This window comes from Balaenoptera musculus, chromosome 10 (genome assembly GCF_009873245.2).
Source record: "Balaenoptera musculus isolate JJ_BM4_2016_0621 chromosome 10, mBalMus1.pri.v3, whole genome shotgun sequence".
Taxonomy (NCBI): Eukaryota; Metazoa; Chordata; class Mammalia; order Artiodactyla; family Balaenopteridae; genus Balaenoptera; species Balaenoptera musculus.
The window spans coordinates 65,716,197-65,734,661 of NC_045794.1; the positions used below are offsets into that span (position 1 = coordinate 65,716,197).

Here is an 18,465-nt window from a genome sequence, read left to right on the forward strand (position 1 = left end):
AAAAAACAAGGATACCCACTCTCACCACTCTTATTCAGCATAGTATCAGAAGTCCTAGGCACAGCAGTCAGACAAGAAAAAGAGATAAAGGTGTCCAAATTGGAAAGGAACAAGTAAAACTGTCACTGTTTGCAGATGACATAATACTATACATAGAAATCCTAAAGACACCACCAAAATCTGTTAGAACTAATAAATGAATTCAGTAAAGTTGCAGGGTACAAAATTAATATACATAAATCTGTTGTGTTTCTGTACACTAATAACAAACTACCAGAAAGAGAAATTAAGAAAACAATCCCATTTGCACCTGTATCAAAAATAACAAAATACCTAGGAATAAATCTAACCAAAGAAGTAAAAGACTTGTACTTGGAAAACTATAAGACATTGATAAGAGAAATTGAAGATGACAAAAACAAATGGAAACATGCCATGCTCATGGATTGAAAGAATTAATATTGTTAAAATTATCATTTACCCAAAATAATCTAGAGATTCAATGCTAACCCTATCAAAGTACCAAAGGAATTTTTTCCAGAACTAGAACAAATAATTCTAAAATTTGTATGGAAACACAAAAGACCTCAAATAGCCAAAGTAATCTTGAGAAAGAAAAAAAAAGCTGGAGGTATCACCTTCCCTGATTTCAAACTATACTACAAAGCTATAGTAATCAGAATAGTATGCTACTGGCACAAAAACAGACATATAGATCAACAGAACAGAATAAAGAGCCCAGAAAGAAAACCACACTTATATGGTCAATTAACCTATGATAGGAAGCAAGATGTATTTGGGGAAAGAAAGCCTCTTCAATAAATGGTGTTGGTAAAACTGGACAGCGGCATGCAAAAGAATCAAACTGGACTACTTTCTCAAACCATATACAAAAATAAACTCAAAACAACTAAAGACTTAAATGTAACCCCTGAAACCATAAAATTAGACAAAGATATAGGCAGTATGCTTTTTTGACATCAGTCTTAGCAATTTTTTTGAATATGTCTCCTCAGGCAAGGGAAATAAAAGCAAAAATAAACGAATGGGACTAAATGAAACTAAAAAGCTTTTGCACAGCAAAGGAAACTATCAACAAAATGGAAAAGCATCTTAGTGAATGGGAGAAGATGTTTGCAAAATATATGTCTGCTAAGGGGTTAATATCCAAAATATCCAAAACACTCATATAACTCAACATCAAAAAACAAACAACCCAATTAAAAAATGGGTAGAGGATCTAAATAGACATTTTCCCAAAGAAGGCATACAGGTGACCAATAGACACATGAAAAGGTGCTCAATATCACTAACCATCAGAGGAATATAAATCAAAACCACAATGACATACCACCTCACACCTGTCAGAAAGGCTGTCATCAAAAAGACAAAAATAACAAGTGTTGGTGAGGGTGTGGAGAAAAGGCAACCCTCCTGCACTGTTTGTGGGTTTGTAAACTGGTACAGCCACTACTGAAAATAGTATGGAGTTTCCTCAAAAAACTAGAAATAGCATATGGTCCAGAAATTTCACTTTTGAGTATTTACCTGAAGAAAACAGAAATACTAACTCAAAAAGAAATATGCACCCCTATGTTCATTGCAGCATTATTTACAATAGCCATGAAATGGAAACAACCTAAGTGCCCATCTATAGATGAATGGATAAAGAAGATGTGGTATATATACAATGGAATACTACACAGCCATAAAAAATGACATATGGCCATTTGTGACAACATGGGTGGATCTAGAAGGAATTACGCTAAGTGAAATATGTCAGACAAAGAAAGACAAATACCGTATGATCTCATATATGGAATCTAAAAAACAAAACAAACGAACAAAACAAAAATAGATTCATAGATAATAGAGAACAAATGGGTGGTTGCCAGTGGGGAGGGGTGAAATAGGTGATAGGGATTAAGAGATACAAACCTCCAGTTATAAAGTAAATAAGCCTAGGCGATTTAATATACAGCATAAGGAATATGGTCAGTAACATTGTAATAACTTTGTATGTGGACAGATGGTTGCTAGACTTGTTGTGGTGATTATTTCATAATGTATGCAAGTGTCAAATCACTATGCAGTACACCTGAAACTAAAACGTAATATTGTACGTCAACTATATTTCAATTTGAATAAATGAATGAATGGATTTAAAGTAGGCCTCAATTCTCCCAAAAGAAAACCTAGTCCACAAATGTTAGTTAGCAAAATAGATTGAAATATTGAAGAAATCACAGAGGTTTGAAGGGGATTTTAATCTTATATCCTACAGCACACTTTGCTGGTCCTCATTCAACCTGCCTCTCTTTCCCATGCTTGTCCTTACACGTTGTATGTGGAGAGGTTGGAGATTTTTCTTCCCCCTTTTCCTTCTTCCTAACATAATATCTACATCCTAGAAACCAATCTTTCTGGCTTTCTTTGATTAATATCTAGGTTCAATATTTTTCCAGATACATGTTTGTATTTCTTTTTTCTTTTATATTTATCCTTTACCCATTTTTATACATAGGGCTCAAGCTTTCTCATCACGTTATAACTTTTCATACAAATTTTTTATTAAACTTTTCAACAATCTTGGGCACATTTTACCAAAAATATTGTTAATTTAATTATAGTCATTCAATGGTAAAAGATTTTCAAAATGAATGTTACTAAAATGCTCAAAATAAAAGATTTTCATCCCCCCCCAAAAAAGAATAAAATGCACAGATAAAGAATAATATATCATAGACACCAGTTACATGACTCCACTTCATAAATAAAGCAGCTCCTGGTGTGCCCTCTCCTGTCCCTTTCCTCTCCCTACTCCCCCAGAGGTACTCACTATTCAAGAGTGGGGTTACTTGATTCACTGGGAACATACAACATCTTCAGTTTTACTATTACAATCGTTCTCTACTGAGATGTTACCAAGTTACACCTCCACCAGCTGCATGTTCATTTTTTAACAGTATGACTTTTTAAGATCACTGAAAATCAACAAGAATTTTCTGAAACATCATTTAGAAACTGCTCAGCAATGGTAGTTTCTTTTGACAGTGAAGGATTAAGCCTAAATACGCGGGATTTTTCTTTTCTATGACTTGGTTGAGTTGCATATTTAAAACATATTTCTGTGCTTATTCTGTGTGGACTGTTGTATCTCCTCCTACTGCACAGAGCAATAACTTCATAATAGTTGACTCTATATTTATGCCAACCAAATTTGGGCTGCGTTTTGGTCATATTTATTTGATATAAGTCAGAGGAATTTTTCCTGCTATAGCATAATACTAGCTGGACACCTGGAAGATGCTCAAAAATACTCATTGATTGTTTCGTTTCTAATTTATAGTTAAGTAATACATGAAATATGGACTTTGAGGAGACTGAAAATGTGCAAAATTTATTTTCAGAAAGAAAACTAACATTTCTTACTTTTACTAGAATTCAAGTAGGTCACTTTTATCATTAGCAAATTCCACAAATCCTCTATTATTTATAGCTCTGAGTTGCCCAGAGGGGAAGGAATATCAACCCTGCGTGCGACCTTGTGAAGCAAGGACATGTCTGAACAGATGGTTCTATGGACACTCTTCATGTCTGAATTTAAGAGAAGACTGTGTGTGCAAAAATGGAACCATTCTTCACAGGCCAGAGTCAACTCAGTGCATTCCAGAGAAAGAATGTGGTAAGCAGAGAAGTACAAAATGACATCTTAGGGACCCAGCAAATAAATAATACTTTTTTAGAACTTGGAGAGATGTGCTGAGAAAGATTGAGGTCACCTAAGTGTTGGAAAGGAAGAGAGTATGTAGTTTGATTTTAATATGATTTCAGTTGAAGTTACCAGAATTAGGGGCTTTGGTGGTGATATGTTTTAATCTATACTTATGCCTATAATAACTGGAAAAGAATATGGCAAATAAGAATGAAAAGAATAGTATGTGGACTGAATTGAAAGTTCAATTATTTCATGTATTAATGATTCAGCTTTACCTCTATGAGCCTGAGGTTATGCATCTGCAAAATGGGGAAAATAATAGGACTTATCCCACAAGGTTAGTGTGGGGATACATAAAATAATAGAGTTTTGTAACAGTGCCTAGAGAAAAATAAACACTCAAGAAATTTCAGAAAGTGTTGTTATCTGGGAGAAAACATTGAGTATTTCTACTTTCATTTTCAAACCATTTTATCCTGACACATTGTCTCCGTGGTGGTTGTGGATAAAAAAGGGCCCAACTGAGAAAACTGCAGTACAGTACTTTATCTATCATAGGGCTCATTGTTATGGTCAGAAGTAACGCTAGTAATTCAAGGGAAAGGCAAGTAGAATTGAAATGCATATATCGTTTCAGAAAAAAGTTTGTGTTTGCCACTGAAGAAAGTATTTGTGGAAGAATTTGAGAATATACATGGTTATATTTGTTTTTAGGGACCTGTGAGATTGGTTTGGTAGTAAATAAAGTAAGAGAAATTCACTGGAGGCTGGGAATATGGTGGTCACTTCATTTATCTTTATTATTCCTTAAAAGAACTACTAGAGGGCCATATTTATCATTATGTAAAACATTCATAATAAAAGTAATAGAGTCACTAAATAATATTTTGCTTGACTACCTACTTTCTACATTTAGATTTTAAAGCTGAAATGTTTTGAATTTTGATATGACAAACATGTTAATATGAGGTAGAGACTACCTTGTTTTCTAATACCACTCAGTTTTAATAGTTGATATTTTAAAACCAATTAAAGTTTATGTTACTAAGTTTGTTCAAGCTAAATAAATTGTATTAATAAGACTTGAATAAAAAATAATTAACAAATCATCTTATTTATAGAAGAGGACATGCAAATTTACAGATAGCTGTAGAAGGGAAAAATATTTTCTGTGGACTATAAAAATTTCATTAAAGAAAAATGTAAGCTAGTAGCTGATGAACAAAAAAGAAGAAGCTGAGAAAGGGTAGAAATGTGACATGTTACCTGTGTCACTGGGCCAAGTCACAGTCTGAAATCAAAACATCACAGCTTGGTTTATTATCGTGCCCAGGTTCTAAGTAATATAACATTGACCATCTTTTTAAGCGTGCACTGATAGTGAAGACCAGCCTCGAACTGCTGGGGAGGTTTGGAATGGGGGCATTGACGAATGTGCCCTGTACAAATGTTTGGAGAATGGAAGTATTATTCCCATAGAACCTGATTGTGATGAAGAGCCCTCGCCAGTTTGTGAACGAGAAGCTGAAGTCGTCCTGGGCTTCTTTGATAAGTGGACCTGCTGTTCAAAGGAAGTTTGCAGTATGTATGCAGGCTGAAGCCTTACAGTCTGTTAATGCCACAAAATATGTTGATATTCTTTGTGAAAAAGCAGGGCAGGCATGATGCTTGGTGTTAAAAAAAATGTATGGGGTTAAAGTAACAATGAAAGTATTGCCATAAATGTCACCTACACTTTCTCAAAGCAAGTTTTACCTCATTATAGTTTTGTTGATTTTGCAAACAGACATGCAAAACTCTGGCTATTATCAAATAATAATATTCAGAAATACGTGAAGATAAAAGATCTGGGAATCTTTGACTTATGACAATCAGGGGTCAAAGACAACAATAGGTAACCTTAACTCTGCTGCCTTTTCACATATGACCATTCTATGAGCTGAATGGTTTAATTTGTAGTGTAAAAACATGCATAGTGAGAATCATTTCCCTGCTTTGAGTTAGAAACACAGGATTTTAGTTGTGTTCACAAATTTTTTAATACTTCTGTTTATTTCCAGGCTGTGACATGACTTTGTGTGAAACTGCCATTCCAACATGTACAAATAGTCAAAAATTGATCGTTGGCCATAGCCCTCTTTCTTGCTGTCCACAGTACCAATGTGGTGAGTAATTAATTAGGAAAAGTAAGAATGAGGTTCACTGTTCAGAGTAGTGGATTAAATTCTCATTTTTGTGTCTACAAGGAAATTTATTATAAAAGATTGTTTGCAGAGCTGTCTTGCTAAAGGTAGCCTTTTAAAAACCTGCAATTTCTTTATAAATATGTATATATATGAACTTCAAATCTATTTATTATATAAATATATATATATAACTAACTCATTTTAAAGACCTTAATTTCAGTGGAAATACGTATTTTGAATGTATGTATTTGTATATTTTAAATGTAAATAATTTGCCATTTCCTATATATTTCTGCTAAGATTTTATAGCAGGATATATATATATATATATACACACACACACACACACACACAGATGATTAGTCATATATATGATTAATAGAATGTTATATCTATTTTTAAAATGTCTATTTACATATATTTTATATGTAAAAGTATTTATTTTATATATAAATAACCTATTTCCTATATATTTCCGCTAAGATTAAGATTTTTTTAATGAGCTAATTATCACTAAATTCAAAGAGAACTGAGCCACACTATTTCATTTATTTATTGTCTCACTCTATACACATTTCCAAATATCTCTGGAATGTTTCTGCAGAATGTGACCCATTCAAATGCCCCAAAATTGCAGTGCCAGAATGCAGAGAAGACCAGTTCATGATTCAGGTTCAACAGGAAGAGACTTGCTGCTTTCCTCCTGCCTGTGGTAAGCATTCTGTGAGGTCATTTCCTGGAAGAGGGAGGATCTAGGGAAAATCTCTCATTTCATGTGAATTTCATGGGACTCAATGGTAACCAATATTCTGCTGATATACTCTTAAATTTCAACTGAACAAGAATAGCAGAAAAGAAAGTACAGCATTTTAAATGATCCTTGACAATTATTTCAATTAGTACTACTTTTCCCTATCGACAAAGACTATGTATATCATTGAAAACATGATCAAGATAATATAATCAATTAAAAAAAATAAGGCTAGCACCTAGTTCTTTTTAGAGGAAAATTTAGCCCTGGCTTTCCTGAATAACCAACTAAATAAACGACTCTGCTAAGCAGCCTACCTCTTTAAAACTTCATCTCCTGTATATCCTGTGTAAGCAGATGATCTCGAAAAGAGAATGGTAGAAATAAATGAAAGGTGTCTGGGAAATGACTGAATTTGAGCTATATATTCTGTCTGACGAACTAGACTTTGAAAAATAAAGAATTCTCTTTTCCATTTCATTGAGGAATTATATCAAAGGCTGTTGATTAATGTAGGTTTCAGATAAACCTATGTAGATCAAAGCACTTCTTTTTGTATCATTTAAGGTTCTTTGACTGCAGTGGCAACAACTGATTGATTCCGGCTAGCTTAAGCACAACCAATTATTGGGACAGTTGGGGAATCAAGATTTTGTAGAATCAAGATGAAGCATTCAGCCAAGCCCTGGGAAGGAGGGAAACCAGCTTCTCTAGGTGGCAGTCACTAATGATTGAGTCAGCAACATCCGTTTCCTGTCTTGATGTGCCTTTATTTATGATTCAAATGCTATAGAAAGACATTCTCATTCGTCTAAAGTGGGTTTTTCCTACACATGGGCCTGGTAAGAGTGAGGAACCTTTATTAAGGGTCACTCCAAGACTGCGTAGGTGAGGCATTTCCTCAAGTTCATTAAGAGAGTTGTTATCAAAGTTGGAAGAGGGAGGCTAAGAGCTCAGAAGAACAGGTGCCTACTACATTGTTCATTCATAGGAGTGATCAAGAGTAGTGAACTCAGAAAACTTAAATAAGTAAATCAATGGTATTTTGATCCTAGTAAGAACAAATTACTCCTGAAATCTTATATTTCTGGTAAGATGGTTCTTCTGTATCACTGTGCTTGGGAAAGTATAAAGCAATACACTCAGATAGTATTATTGTTTTTATGACCAAATAAGGAGATCCGTTTATTAAATCCTTATTTTCCTTGCTTCCTATTTTGTTTTACATAATGTATTTTTATTTTGATTTTATATGTGTACAGTGATCTGAACTGATAACTAGTTTGTTTTTAGCTCAGCTGTGACTTTGCCTTTTTGTTTCACCTTTAGTTTGCAAATCCTGCACTGAACCTATTCCACTATGTACTGACGGAGAATTTCTCACTGTGGATCTTAATACTACACACTTCTGTTGTCCTCAGTATTACTGTGGTAAGTATATTTTAACTAATTAAAAATATCTAGGTATGTTCAATATTTAAGAAGGCCAGTGCATGTTAATTGTACTGTTATATGAGACCTTAGTTGAGTTCTAGCATATTAAATACATGTAATGTTTCCATACATCTAAGAGTGCTTCTTGGACAGTATCGTTACTTCCCCAAAATAGATTATGACTTTTCTCATCATCCTAGACTTTCTAGATACACATGTGATTCCATACCCTCTTCACCTCCTTTCTCTTCTTGCCCCGCTGCCATTTCTCAGGGCTCTTAACCTGGTGAGGGTGTCCTAGTTCTAATACTGTTGTTGTATCTGCTTGTGAGTCATTTGTTCTGTCCTTACCAACACACTGCAATTGGGCGGTGGGAGAGGCAGCTCTGGGGAGATCCAAGTCCATGTATCACATCAGTAATGGCAGTGAACTAAATGGGAGCTAGTGAAAACTAGCAACTACATGAAGTTAATCTTTACTCATGTTATTTTTCTGTTTAGTGTGTGAGCCAAATCTTTGTCCTACGCCGCTACTCAAATGTGCCCAAGATATGAAACTTGTGAAAGAAAATGTACCTGGTCAATGCTGTCCAACATGGCACTGTGGTAACTAATTTTCATATTTTAAAGTTTTATTAGAATGTATTAATATATTTGACCAATATAAATATGTTGTTTTTTGCCTTTTAGAATGTAGCTGTGAAAATCTTGTTATGCCAACTTGTGAAGTGGTAAGAACACATATTTTTATTGAATTTTAATATAATATAAATCAGTTTATTCTTCCTTTATTGCTTTCATTTCTGATTTCTTTTCAGAGTTAATAGAATTATTCTCTTTAAGTTGTACTGAAGTAGATTAAATCTTCTCTGATATTAGGGAGCAGTCAACATTTTAAATTATACTTGAGACAGGAAAGTGCAATCAATATGTTATTTTTTTTTCCACTGGTGACTGAATCTACCAGTCTTATATCTACTTAAGTTCACTGGTCTTAAAATAAGCACAGTATTGAAAATATATTACCTCAATAATGAAAGGTTTCCCAGTGATTCTTTAAGAAAGTGCACTAACAATGCATCTGTTTCAGAGGAGGAGGGGGTATAAACATGTAACTAACTGTACCTTGTTAGGGGTTATGTATGAACATGCAAACCTTACAGAAATTCCAAAAATTTAATTTTTAGAAATAATAATTATGACTCTGGTATCACTTATTTAATCATTAGATGGAGGTTATGGTGCTTTACAAGTCTTTTTTTTTTTTTCTTTAAATATTTTCCTCCACAGTATGCCTCTAAGACTTGAGAAAGATAATATATTCCTGGCCTTATTTATCAAAGAAGACATGTTTTCTTTCACAAAGATTTTCTTTTTCTTTTCCTTCTCAAACAATGTGTATCATTAGAAACTCGTTCAGACTTTTCAGGCCAAGGCTATATTCTGGGGAATAAATGAGGCACTTTTTAAAGTAACAGAACCCTTCTTAGGATGCCACTGTTTCATTTAAAAAGCAGGGTGCAAAGTTTCAGCTATGCGGGATGGATAAATGCTGGGAGAACTGTTGTACAGCATAGTGACTATAGTTAACAGCACTGTATTGTAGACTTAAAAATTTGCCAAGAGGGTAGAGCCCACGCTAAGTGTTCTTACCACAATATAATAATAATCATAAATAAGAGAGTGGGAGGAAACTTTTGGAGTTAATGGATAGGTCTATGGCACGGTGATATTTCATGATGTATACTTATCTCAAAATTTGTCAAGTTGTATACATCAATTATGTACAGCTTTTTGTATGTCAAATAAATTAATTAAATTGTATTTTAAAAAAGCATTAATCTAACATTTACTCTAATGATGAGTTACCATCTGTGATTTGCATAGAATGTTTAAGCTTTACAAGTAACTTTCATAAAAATTCTCTTGGATTATTTTGTGTATACACTATATACATACACCTACAGAAAAGAGTAGAATTATGATATTGTATTTTTCTCAAGTTCTTCACAGTTTACATAACAAGTTTTGTATATTATTTCATTGAATCTTCACAAAGTAGATATATTTAGCTCATTTGATAAGTAAGAAAACTGAGGTCTAGAGAGAGTAAATGATAGACTGAGATCTTCAGGAATTAGACCAAGGGCTGTGTCTAAACGCCCATGCAAGGCAATTTATTTTTAACATTCCTTGTTCTACAAAAGTATTGACCTGACCCATTGTTCCTGAAATTGCTAAATATTTGTTTCAGTGTCTAAGATGATATATTTTTAAAAATCACATTAGTTTATTTGCAGAGACAACAAATGCCTTTCAACCTAAAGAGTCTGTTAGGTCTTTGTAGTATTTCTTTTTTTAATAACAGCTTTATTGAAATATAATTCACACACCATACAATTCAACCATTTAAAATGTACAATTAAATGGTTTTTATTATGTTCACAGATTGTGCAAGCATCAACACAATCAATTTTAGAACAAATTTATTACCCTCTGCCACAAGAAACTCTGTACCTTTTAGCAGTCACTTATTTTCCTCAAAACTTCCTAGACCTAGGAAATCTCTAATACATTTTCTATCTGTGTCTATAGATTTTCCTATTCTTAATATTGCATATAAATGAAATCATATAACATGTGGTCTTTTGTGATTCCTTTCACTTAGCATAACGTTTTCAAGGTTCATCTGTGTTGTAGGATGTATCAGTACTTCATTCCTTTTTTTTTTTTTTAAATGAACTTTTGATCTTCTCCTTATTTATTTATTTATTTATTTATTTTTGGCTGTGTTAGGTTTTTGTTTCTGTGCGAGGGCTTTCTCTAGTTGCGGCAAGCGGGGGCCACTCTTCATCGCGGTGCGCGGGCCTCTCACTGTCACGGTCTCTCTTGTTGCGGAGCACAGGCTCCAGACGCGCAGGCTCAGTAGTTGTGGCTCACGGGCCCAGTTGCTCCGCGGCATGTGGGATCTTCCCAGACCAGGGCTCGAACCCGTGTCCCCTGCATTGGCTTATTGACAGATTCTCAACCACTGCGCCACCAGGGAAGCCCCATTCCTTTTTACTGTTAAATAATATTCCATTTTATGTATATAACCAGACATTTGTCCAAATAAAGGTATGCAATGGCCAATAGCACATGAAAAGTTCCTTAACATCATTAGCTATCAGTTAAATGAAAATCAGAACTACAGTGAGATATCACTTCACACTCACTAAAATGACAGATATTAATACATGTTGGCAAGGATGTGGAGAAATTGGAACGCTCATACACTGCTGGTGGAAATATAAAATGGTACAGCTGCTTTAGAAGACAGCCTGGTAGTTACTCATAAGGTTAAATATATAGTTACCATATAACTCAGCAATTCCACTCCTAGGTACTTATCCACGAGAAATGAAAACATATGTCCAGACAAAAGCTTGAATGTTCATAGCAGCACTGGTCATAATAGCTAAAAAGTGAAACACTTTGAGGTGATTTTGCTACTGACTTTAAAGGAGAGGAATGCTTACTTGAGAGAAAAAAAATACCATCATATTTGATGTAATATTAAGTATTGGTAGAACAATCAGGAGTTATTTCCTCTGGGTGAAACTGGGTACTTAAGAGAATAGAAGTGTAACTAAATATGTGAATAAGATCTCAAAGGAAACAAGTTAGGAAGGAAGAATAGAAGATTTAAGCCTAAGCATGAGAGGACACAGTGGGCATTGTGGCTCTAACTATTGAAAAACAGGTAAGTGACTTAAAAGAGTTAGTGAGAGCCTAATACTTCCTTATCTAATCTTTTGGAGTAATTTATGCAGTGGGAGAGTTTGATTTATTATTATTTTTAACTTTGTATTTCTAATATTTTATTTCCAATCCCATTAGAATTGTGTAATGACTAAAAGTCATAAAACATCAAAGGCGTTAATGTCTATGAAACTACTTTACAACTCGTAAAGCACTATAAAAAGTGAGATATTATTAGCTTATGGAGAAAAGTGCCTTTTATATATTACTATGAATTTGAGTTATTTTTTGTGTCAAGAATCAAATTAGTTTTTATTACTGATGTCATATGAAAATTAAACACACCCAGGAAAAGTTGATGTTTAAAATACAATTCTTGAAACTTTAAGCCTGAGTCCTACACTTAAGAACCTATAACATTTCCCTAGTAGGAAAAAGTTTAAGCATTGGTCATGACAGCAATTTACTAACAGCTAAAGGTTATAGCACTTTCTGTACATCAGCTTGTTTTAAGCTCTTTACATATATTGATCCATTTATTTCTTTCAACAGTTCTGAGGCAGATGGTATTATTATCCCCATTTTACAGATGAGGAAGGTGAGGAGCAGACTGGCTAAGTAATCTGCCCTAGGTGACAGAGCTATTAAGTAGCAGAGCATGACTGGCACAAGGGCAGTCTTGTTCCTGTGCCTGTGCTATTAATCATTGTACTACACTCTTCTGCTCTTGTTTTATATGCTAAAGCAGCCTTGCTCTGATGCAGATATCAGAGTTCTGGACCACCTCTATAGAGCAGATCAAGAACATTTTCATCAAGAGAATTTTCTAGGGTTAGCAAGCATTCTTTTATCTCTAATTGCCCACTAGAAGCTCAGAATCTAACAATATAATTTTAAAGTTAGGACAAATCATAAAGATCATCTTATCCACCTTCACTCATTTAATAGATAAGGAAATTTAAGTTTAGAGAGATTGAGTGGTCTATGATCACATTTTTATTGTGAGTATTTTCTATAGGCTACTGATTAAATGACCACTGGGTTAATCAAAGCTTGTTCACTGTCAAATATTTTTATGAACTTGCTGTGTGGCTGTGGGGTAGGAAACTTATTAGATGTTATATTGTGCATTTTTTTACAATGGTAATATAATAAGCCATATTGATGAGTCATATAATAATATCTTTCTAATAGGGAGAATTTCCTGCAATAGACCGCAACTTTCAGAGTAACTGTGGATGTGTACAGTATCTCTGTGGTAACTATGTGTTTTGAAACTTTTAAATGATAATGAGTATTATTGATATCTGTTGTTTACTATGAATAAATTAAAAATAAGTTTTGAGATGTATTACACATTTTAAGCCATTGGCCAGTTTTTAAGTATAAAAAGTGTACTTTATATTTTTCAATTTCCTCTTTTGTAATATTCCTAAATGTTCTGAGAAACTTGATAACAGGACATAAAAATGATTCTTTTTCAGAGGTATCACAGAATTTAAAGTTGATGCCAGGGTTCTTTTTAGTGTATATAATTTAATTTAAAAATAGACAACATCTAAAAGTCAGAGATTTTTGCTCACTGTTTTATTATTATTGATATTAACACTGCAAAGCATAAGGTTGATTCTTCTATGAAATAACAAATCTTCATATTAAGTATTAGTAGGTTAATAGAAAATAAACTTTTGTTCAATAGCTTAAAACTTTTGTAGTTTTATATGAGAGAAGAGTTAAATCCAATGTTGGCAAGGCACAAAGAGCTTCTGAGCTGTATTCTTCTTCACTATTCTAGCCTACAATAAGCCACTTTTAATGATGTGATAGCACATTATATCACCTACCTTCGTCATAAAGTATGATTTATATGACTTTATTTTGCAACACAAAAAATTGAAAATTTTCTCTCAAAAGAACAAAAAACATGAAATGTTACACAATCCCTTCATGAAGAGACCTACTGTTACTGATTTAGATTTTGCCTCCATTTATATCCACTCCCCAAAATTGTCATGTTATGTTTCCAGAAGAGGGAACAGCAAGTAGCTTGATCACTTTGGGCTAAAATTCTGGAATCTGCTATAAAGTATAGTTTTCAGAGGAAGTTCATACAGTGTATAGCAGTTGAGTTTAGGAATCAATTTCTTACTCTATGTTAAGGAATAAATGCTACATTCATTATTAAGTGAACTCTTGAGCTGTTAACAATATATAAAGGTAAAAATCTTTACTGGTTTTGAAAAAATTGCACATCACAATAAAAACATAGACTTAAAAGTTCCAATGATCAATTAATAAAAAACTTAATATAGTACTTTTTGTTGACTTTTTTTTCTTTTCTTAGAAAAGGATGATGTGTGTGTGTTTCAAGAAGTATCAGTATTGAATCCTGGCCAATCTATGATAAAGTATTTGGAAGGGGACTTTTGTTACATGGTAGAGTGTCTAGAAGAGAAAGATAACCATACAGGCTTCCACACTTTGAATTTTACAATGTTGAATTGTTCAAAAGAATGTGATGTTGTAAGTATTCTTTATAAGTCATTCTGGTGAGAGTTAATTAATCTTTAAATGGCAGCTGTAGAATTTAAACGAGTGAATACTCCATAAGTTAAAAATATACACTTGAATAGTTCTTTAATAATCTGTTAATTTGTAGCATATCTATATAATGCAGTTTCCCTTTCCTGTGTATAACCTTGAGCTTCAGGAATCTTATTACCTATACAGCTTGTTTGACCTGAGCTTGTTAAATCTACTTGATGAATCTTGGCTGCTAGATGTAAAGGTTAACATCTACTTCACTTCTAATACAGCTATATAAAGTCAGTTATTATTTGAAGTGCTTCAAATTCAACTTCAGAAATGCTTTACAGGTGTTCTGAGACAGCATAGGTTATATTGGGAAGCACTTTCAGAATGAATTCATTAAAAATATCAGTATTGTTGTTGGCTAATTCAAATTATTATTATTATGCACAGCACCAGGTATACACTCCATCGCCAAGTGATTATGATTGTTGTGGTACCTGCAAAAATGTATCCTGCAAATTTCAAATGGAAAATGGAACATCAGTTATATATGAGGTATGAATTTCTTCATTCCTAAAATGTGCTGCACGGAGGGTAGCTGTCTGTGCTATTTTCTAAAGAAGCTGTTCCCATAAATTTGAAAAATATCACTCACACACACACATAGTGTTCTGCATACAACAAGCACACCCATATACAGCATGCTTACAACACACAAGACATAGTTACATTTTAAAGTATCTGATTCCTGTTGTAAAGGAGCATGTTAAAATGGTTTCTCAAACTTATTTTATCATAGATCCTTACTTTTTTCCCCAGATGTTAGGAATGGACTTCGAGAAATGTTGATTTCTAATAATTAGAACAAAGGAAAAGAACAATGTTATATTATTCACTCATTTGAAATGAAACATTTTGATAGAAATCTGAAACTCAAGTTGTTAGCACTTTATTATTTCAGGTATCAAAGGTTTCACTGGGTAAATATGACAAAAGATTAAGAGTATTTGAAAAATTTTTTAAAAAGAAGATCCCAAGAGTAATGAATGCTATACCACATCTTTCTGCCAAAAACAATAAAATTATTATTCAGAATTCTTCTGTTACCTCATAATAACTCTATGGAGGTTTGCAGACTGACCTACTCCTTTCCTTTTTTATAATAGAAGAATGGAACCATGTATTAGTACAGTTGTTAGTGATGTCATCAGATTTAGGAGGGTCACAAATTCTGTTTATAATTTACATTACCTGAAGGTAGTTCCATTTTATTATTGCTATCCTTAAATTTTTTCCATTAATAGTTTAATTATATGGAGGTCTTATTTATGGTGTTCTTAAGTACACGGGATTACTCACAGACCCAAAAGAAAAAGAGATTTCTCCAATCCTGTGCATTTTATTAAATAAGAAAAGTGAACAATTATCTTATTGTTTCATAGTCTATTGCTTTATAATTATGTGAAAAATAGTGTTATTGATTTAAATAATGTTGTTGATATTGTTTATCTGTTTAATCATAGCAATATTTGTTTCATATTATATTGTTTTAAAGAGGGAGACTTGAAAAAGGAAGCTTATAAAATGAGACATAGGTGTGAGAGAAAAGGAATCAGAGACTACTTGAAAATATACAGTCATGTGGGGATTTTAGTAAAAGAGCAACATAAACTCTATAGATGTCAATAATCCTGTGATAGCCCTGAAATTTAAATAAAAGATTAAATTATGTTTAGAATATTTTTTGAGAACACAACAAGTAATGTAATATAGGTAAACATACATCAAGATTGTTAACTCTTGGCTCTTTCAAAGATAAGCTTTAGTTATCTAGAAATCTAATTCTTATGGAACAAGTAATTTTTGATTTCAGATAAATTAGATAGTACTATTTGAATTGAATATTAGAATTAATATTCGAATTTGAATGTTTTATCTTCTTTTATACCTGGACTTGTAGATCTTTTCCAGTTGAGATTCATGGAAGACCTGACGATATTTATACATTAAAATAGAATCTACAGAAAATAAAGTTTGTCAGAATTCTTTGCTGGTTCACAAGGAATCTTCAAGTCAGAGTCTGACTAGCATTTTAAAATGCAGGTTATAAAATAAAAAAATATATCAACAATTACAGCCTAATAATTATATAATAATTGTTTTCAGCTGATTTTATTTCTAAATAGGAATTATGAAATCAAGAATGAAATAAACACTTAGGGACTCCCCTGGTGGCACAGTGGTTAGGAATCCGCCTGCCAATGCAGGGGACACGGGTTCAAGCCCTGGTCCGGGAAGACCCCACATACCACAGAGCAACTAAGCCCTTGTGCCACAACTACTGAGCCTGAGTGGCACAACTACTGAAGCCCGTGCGCCTAGAGCCTGTGCTCCGCAACAAGACAAGCCACCGCAATGAGAAGCCCGCGCACCACAACAAAGAGTAGCCCCCGTTCGCCACAACTAGAGAAAGCCCATGCGCAGCAACAAAGACCCAATGCAGCCAAAGATAAATAAATAAAATTAATTAATTAAAAAAAAAGAATGAAGTAAACACTTAGTATGTTAAAAAAGTTGTTAAAAGAATAGGGATATGTTTAAGAAGAACCAGAAGGTATAGAAAACTAGAATCATAGGTGAATAATCACTATCATCCAAAGATTTTTAAATTTTTTGGTGATAAGGGAGTAGAAGGAAAAATAAACAAACCTCAAGAGAGGAGGCGTACTAAGTAATATGATTTGTTGTTTTATAATTAGTAAGGGAATATTAGAGCAAGACCTTTGACACTTGGCCACATTAGATAATTAATTTTGTAGTAGAAAAAGATACCTATTTGCTTCTTTCCTCTCTGTTGCTTTGTTTCACATTTACATCTTGGTTCTAGTATGAAACCAAAACACCCACCCACACACATACTACATATATGTATTTTTAATTATTTTAGGTAAGTTTGGGGACATTGCCAGATGGACATTTTATGTCACAAGAAGCTCTCTGAATCTTGACTTTTGATTCAGTAGGCTAGGAAACATTCTACTTAAGAAATATAGCAGATTTTAATAAGCAAACAGTAACTTTCTCTTTTATTTTTAGGAGGGGAGTACCTGGCACTATAATTGTACCACATTTGAATGTGTTAAGACTGACGAAGGGACGATGATTCTGAACTACAGTATGGTCTGTCCCCCTTTTAATGAGACTGAATGCAAAATGGTTTGTACTTTGTTATAGCTAAGAAAATTTGGCATTAAATATAATTTAGAAAATACATATTAATATGTTTTCCAAGGTCATACATTCATACATTATGGCTTATTTATTTTGCTAAATGTTTTATTTTCATGTATACATAAAAGCTGTATTATATTTCCTCAGTTTGACACTTTGAGTTATATACGGCATTCCAAATAATTTTGAGTCTCCCTGAATGGATGTGATGCTATGTCTGGGTTTTTAATATGTAGACCAAAGGATTATTGAAAAATCCTTTTATCAGCCAACTTAGCCTCTCTTTCCATATAGATTAATAAACTAATCAATCAGAACTTGGTCAAATTTCTCTTTCTTAAACACACAGCAGATTTATGCTGTCATTCGCTGTTTAAAGCATACTAGCCTAAGTGAAATTTGCTGTAGTTTCTCTGAGCATGGGCCACTGTGAAACTCAGCACATGCCAGAGCATTGCTGATTCTTTAGTTTTGCTCTTCCAATTCCCTTTTCTCTCGTAGAAAAGCCTATTGGGAGAGTAGATTTTCGAAAGTCACACAATTTTTTTAAAAAGATTCTTTGTAGCCTTAATTATTTAGGAGATAATAACCCCTAATGAAAAGTAAGCTTTATTCTGTTGTGTGAGGCAATATTTTTCTTTAAGTGTAGAGAAATAGCATAGTTTCACTTTTTTTTCATGATGTGCCGTTTTAGTGATGACGGTTAGCTAGCTGGCTGGCTAGTGAGATACAATATGTACTAAAGTAATAGAATTTCAGCTCTTGAAAGAATCTTAGGCATCATCTTATTTCACAGATTCATTTTTATAGAATAAATTATCCTTTTATTTGAATTACAATTAGCAAGTTACTAAAAGCAATTAGCAACTTAC

General features: G+C 33.3%; 1 protein-coding gene across 2 annotated transcripts in view; it reads left to right on the top strand.

Annotated features, from left to right (window-relative positions):
* The window catches only part of OTOGL (otogelin like), a 147,717-nt gene that overhangs the window by 122,725 nt on the left and 6,527 nt on the right, over positions 1–18,465 (top strand). For both annotated transcript variants that reach the window (XM_036866495.1, XM_036866496.1), the window contains 11 exons: positions 3,500–3,685; positions 5,087–5,299; positions 5,779–5,883; positions 6,509–6,616; positions 7,985–8,086; positions 8,591–8,695; positions 8,780–8,820; positions 13,025–13,088; positions 14,175–14,353; positions 14,813–14,917; positions 17,459–17,578. In XM_036866495.1, the coding sequence (XP_036722390.1) occupies positions 3,500–3,685; positions 5,087–5,299; positions 5,779–5,883; positions 6,509–6,616; positions 7,985–8,086; positions 8,591–8,695; positions 8,780–8,820; positions 13,025–13,088; positions 14,175–14,353; positions 14,813–14,917; positions 17,459–17,578 (1,328 nt within the window). The remainder of the gene's footprint in view (positions 1–3,499; positions 3,686–5,086; positions 5,300–5,778; positions 5,884–6,508; positions 6,617–7,984; positions 8,087–8,590; positions 8,696–8,779; positions 8,821–13,024; positions 13,089–14,174; positions 14,354–14,812; positions 14,918–17,458; positions 17,579–18,465) is intronic.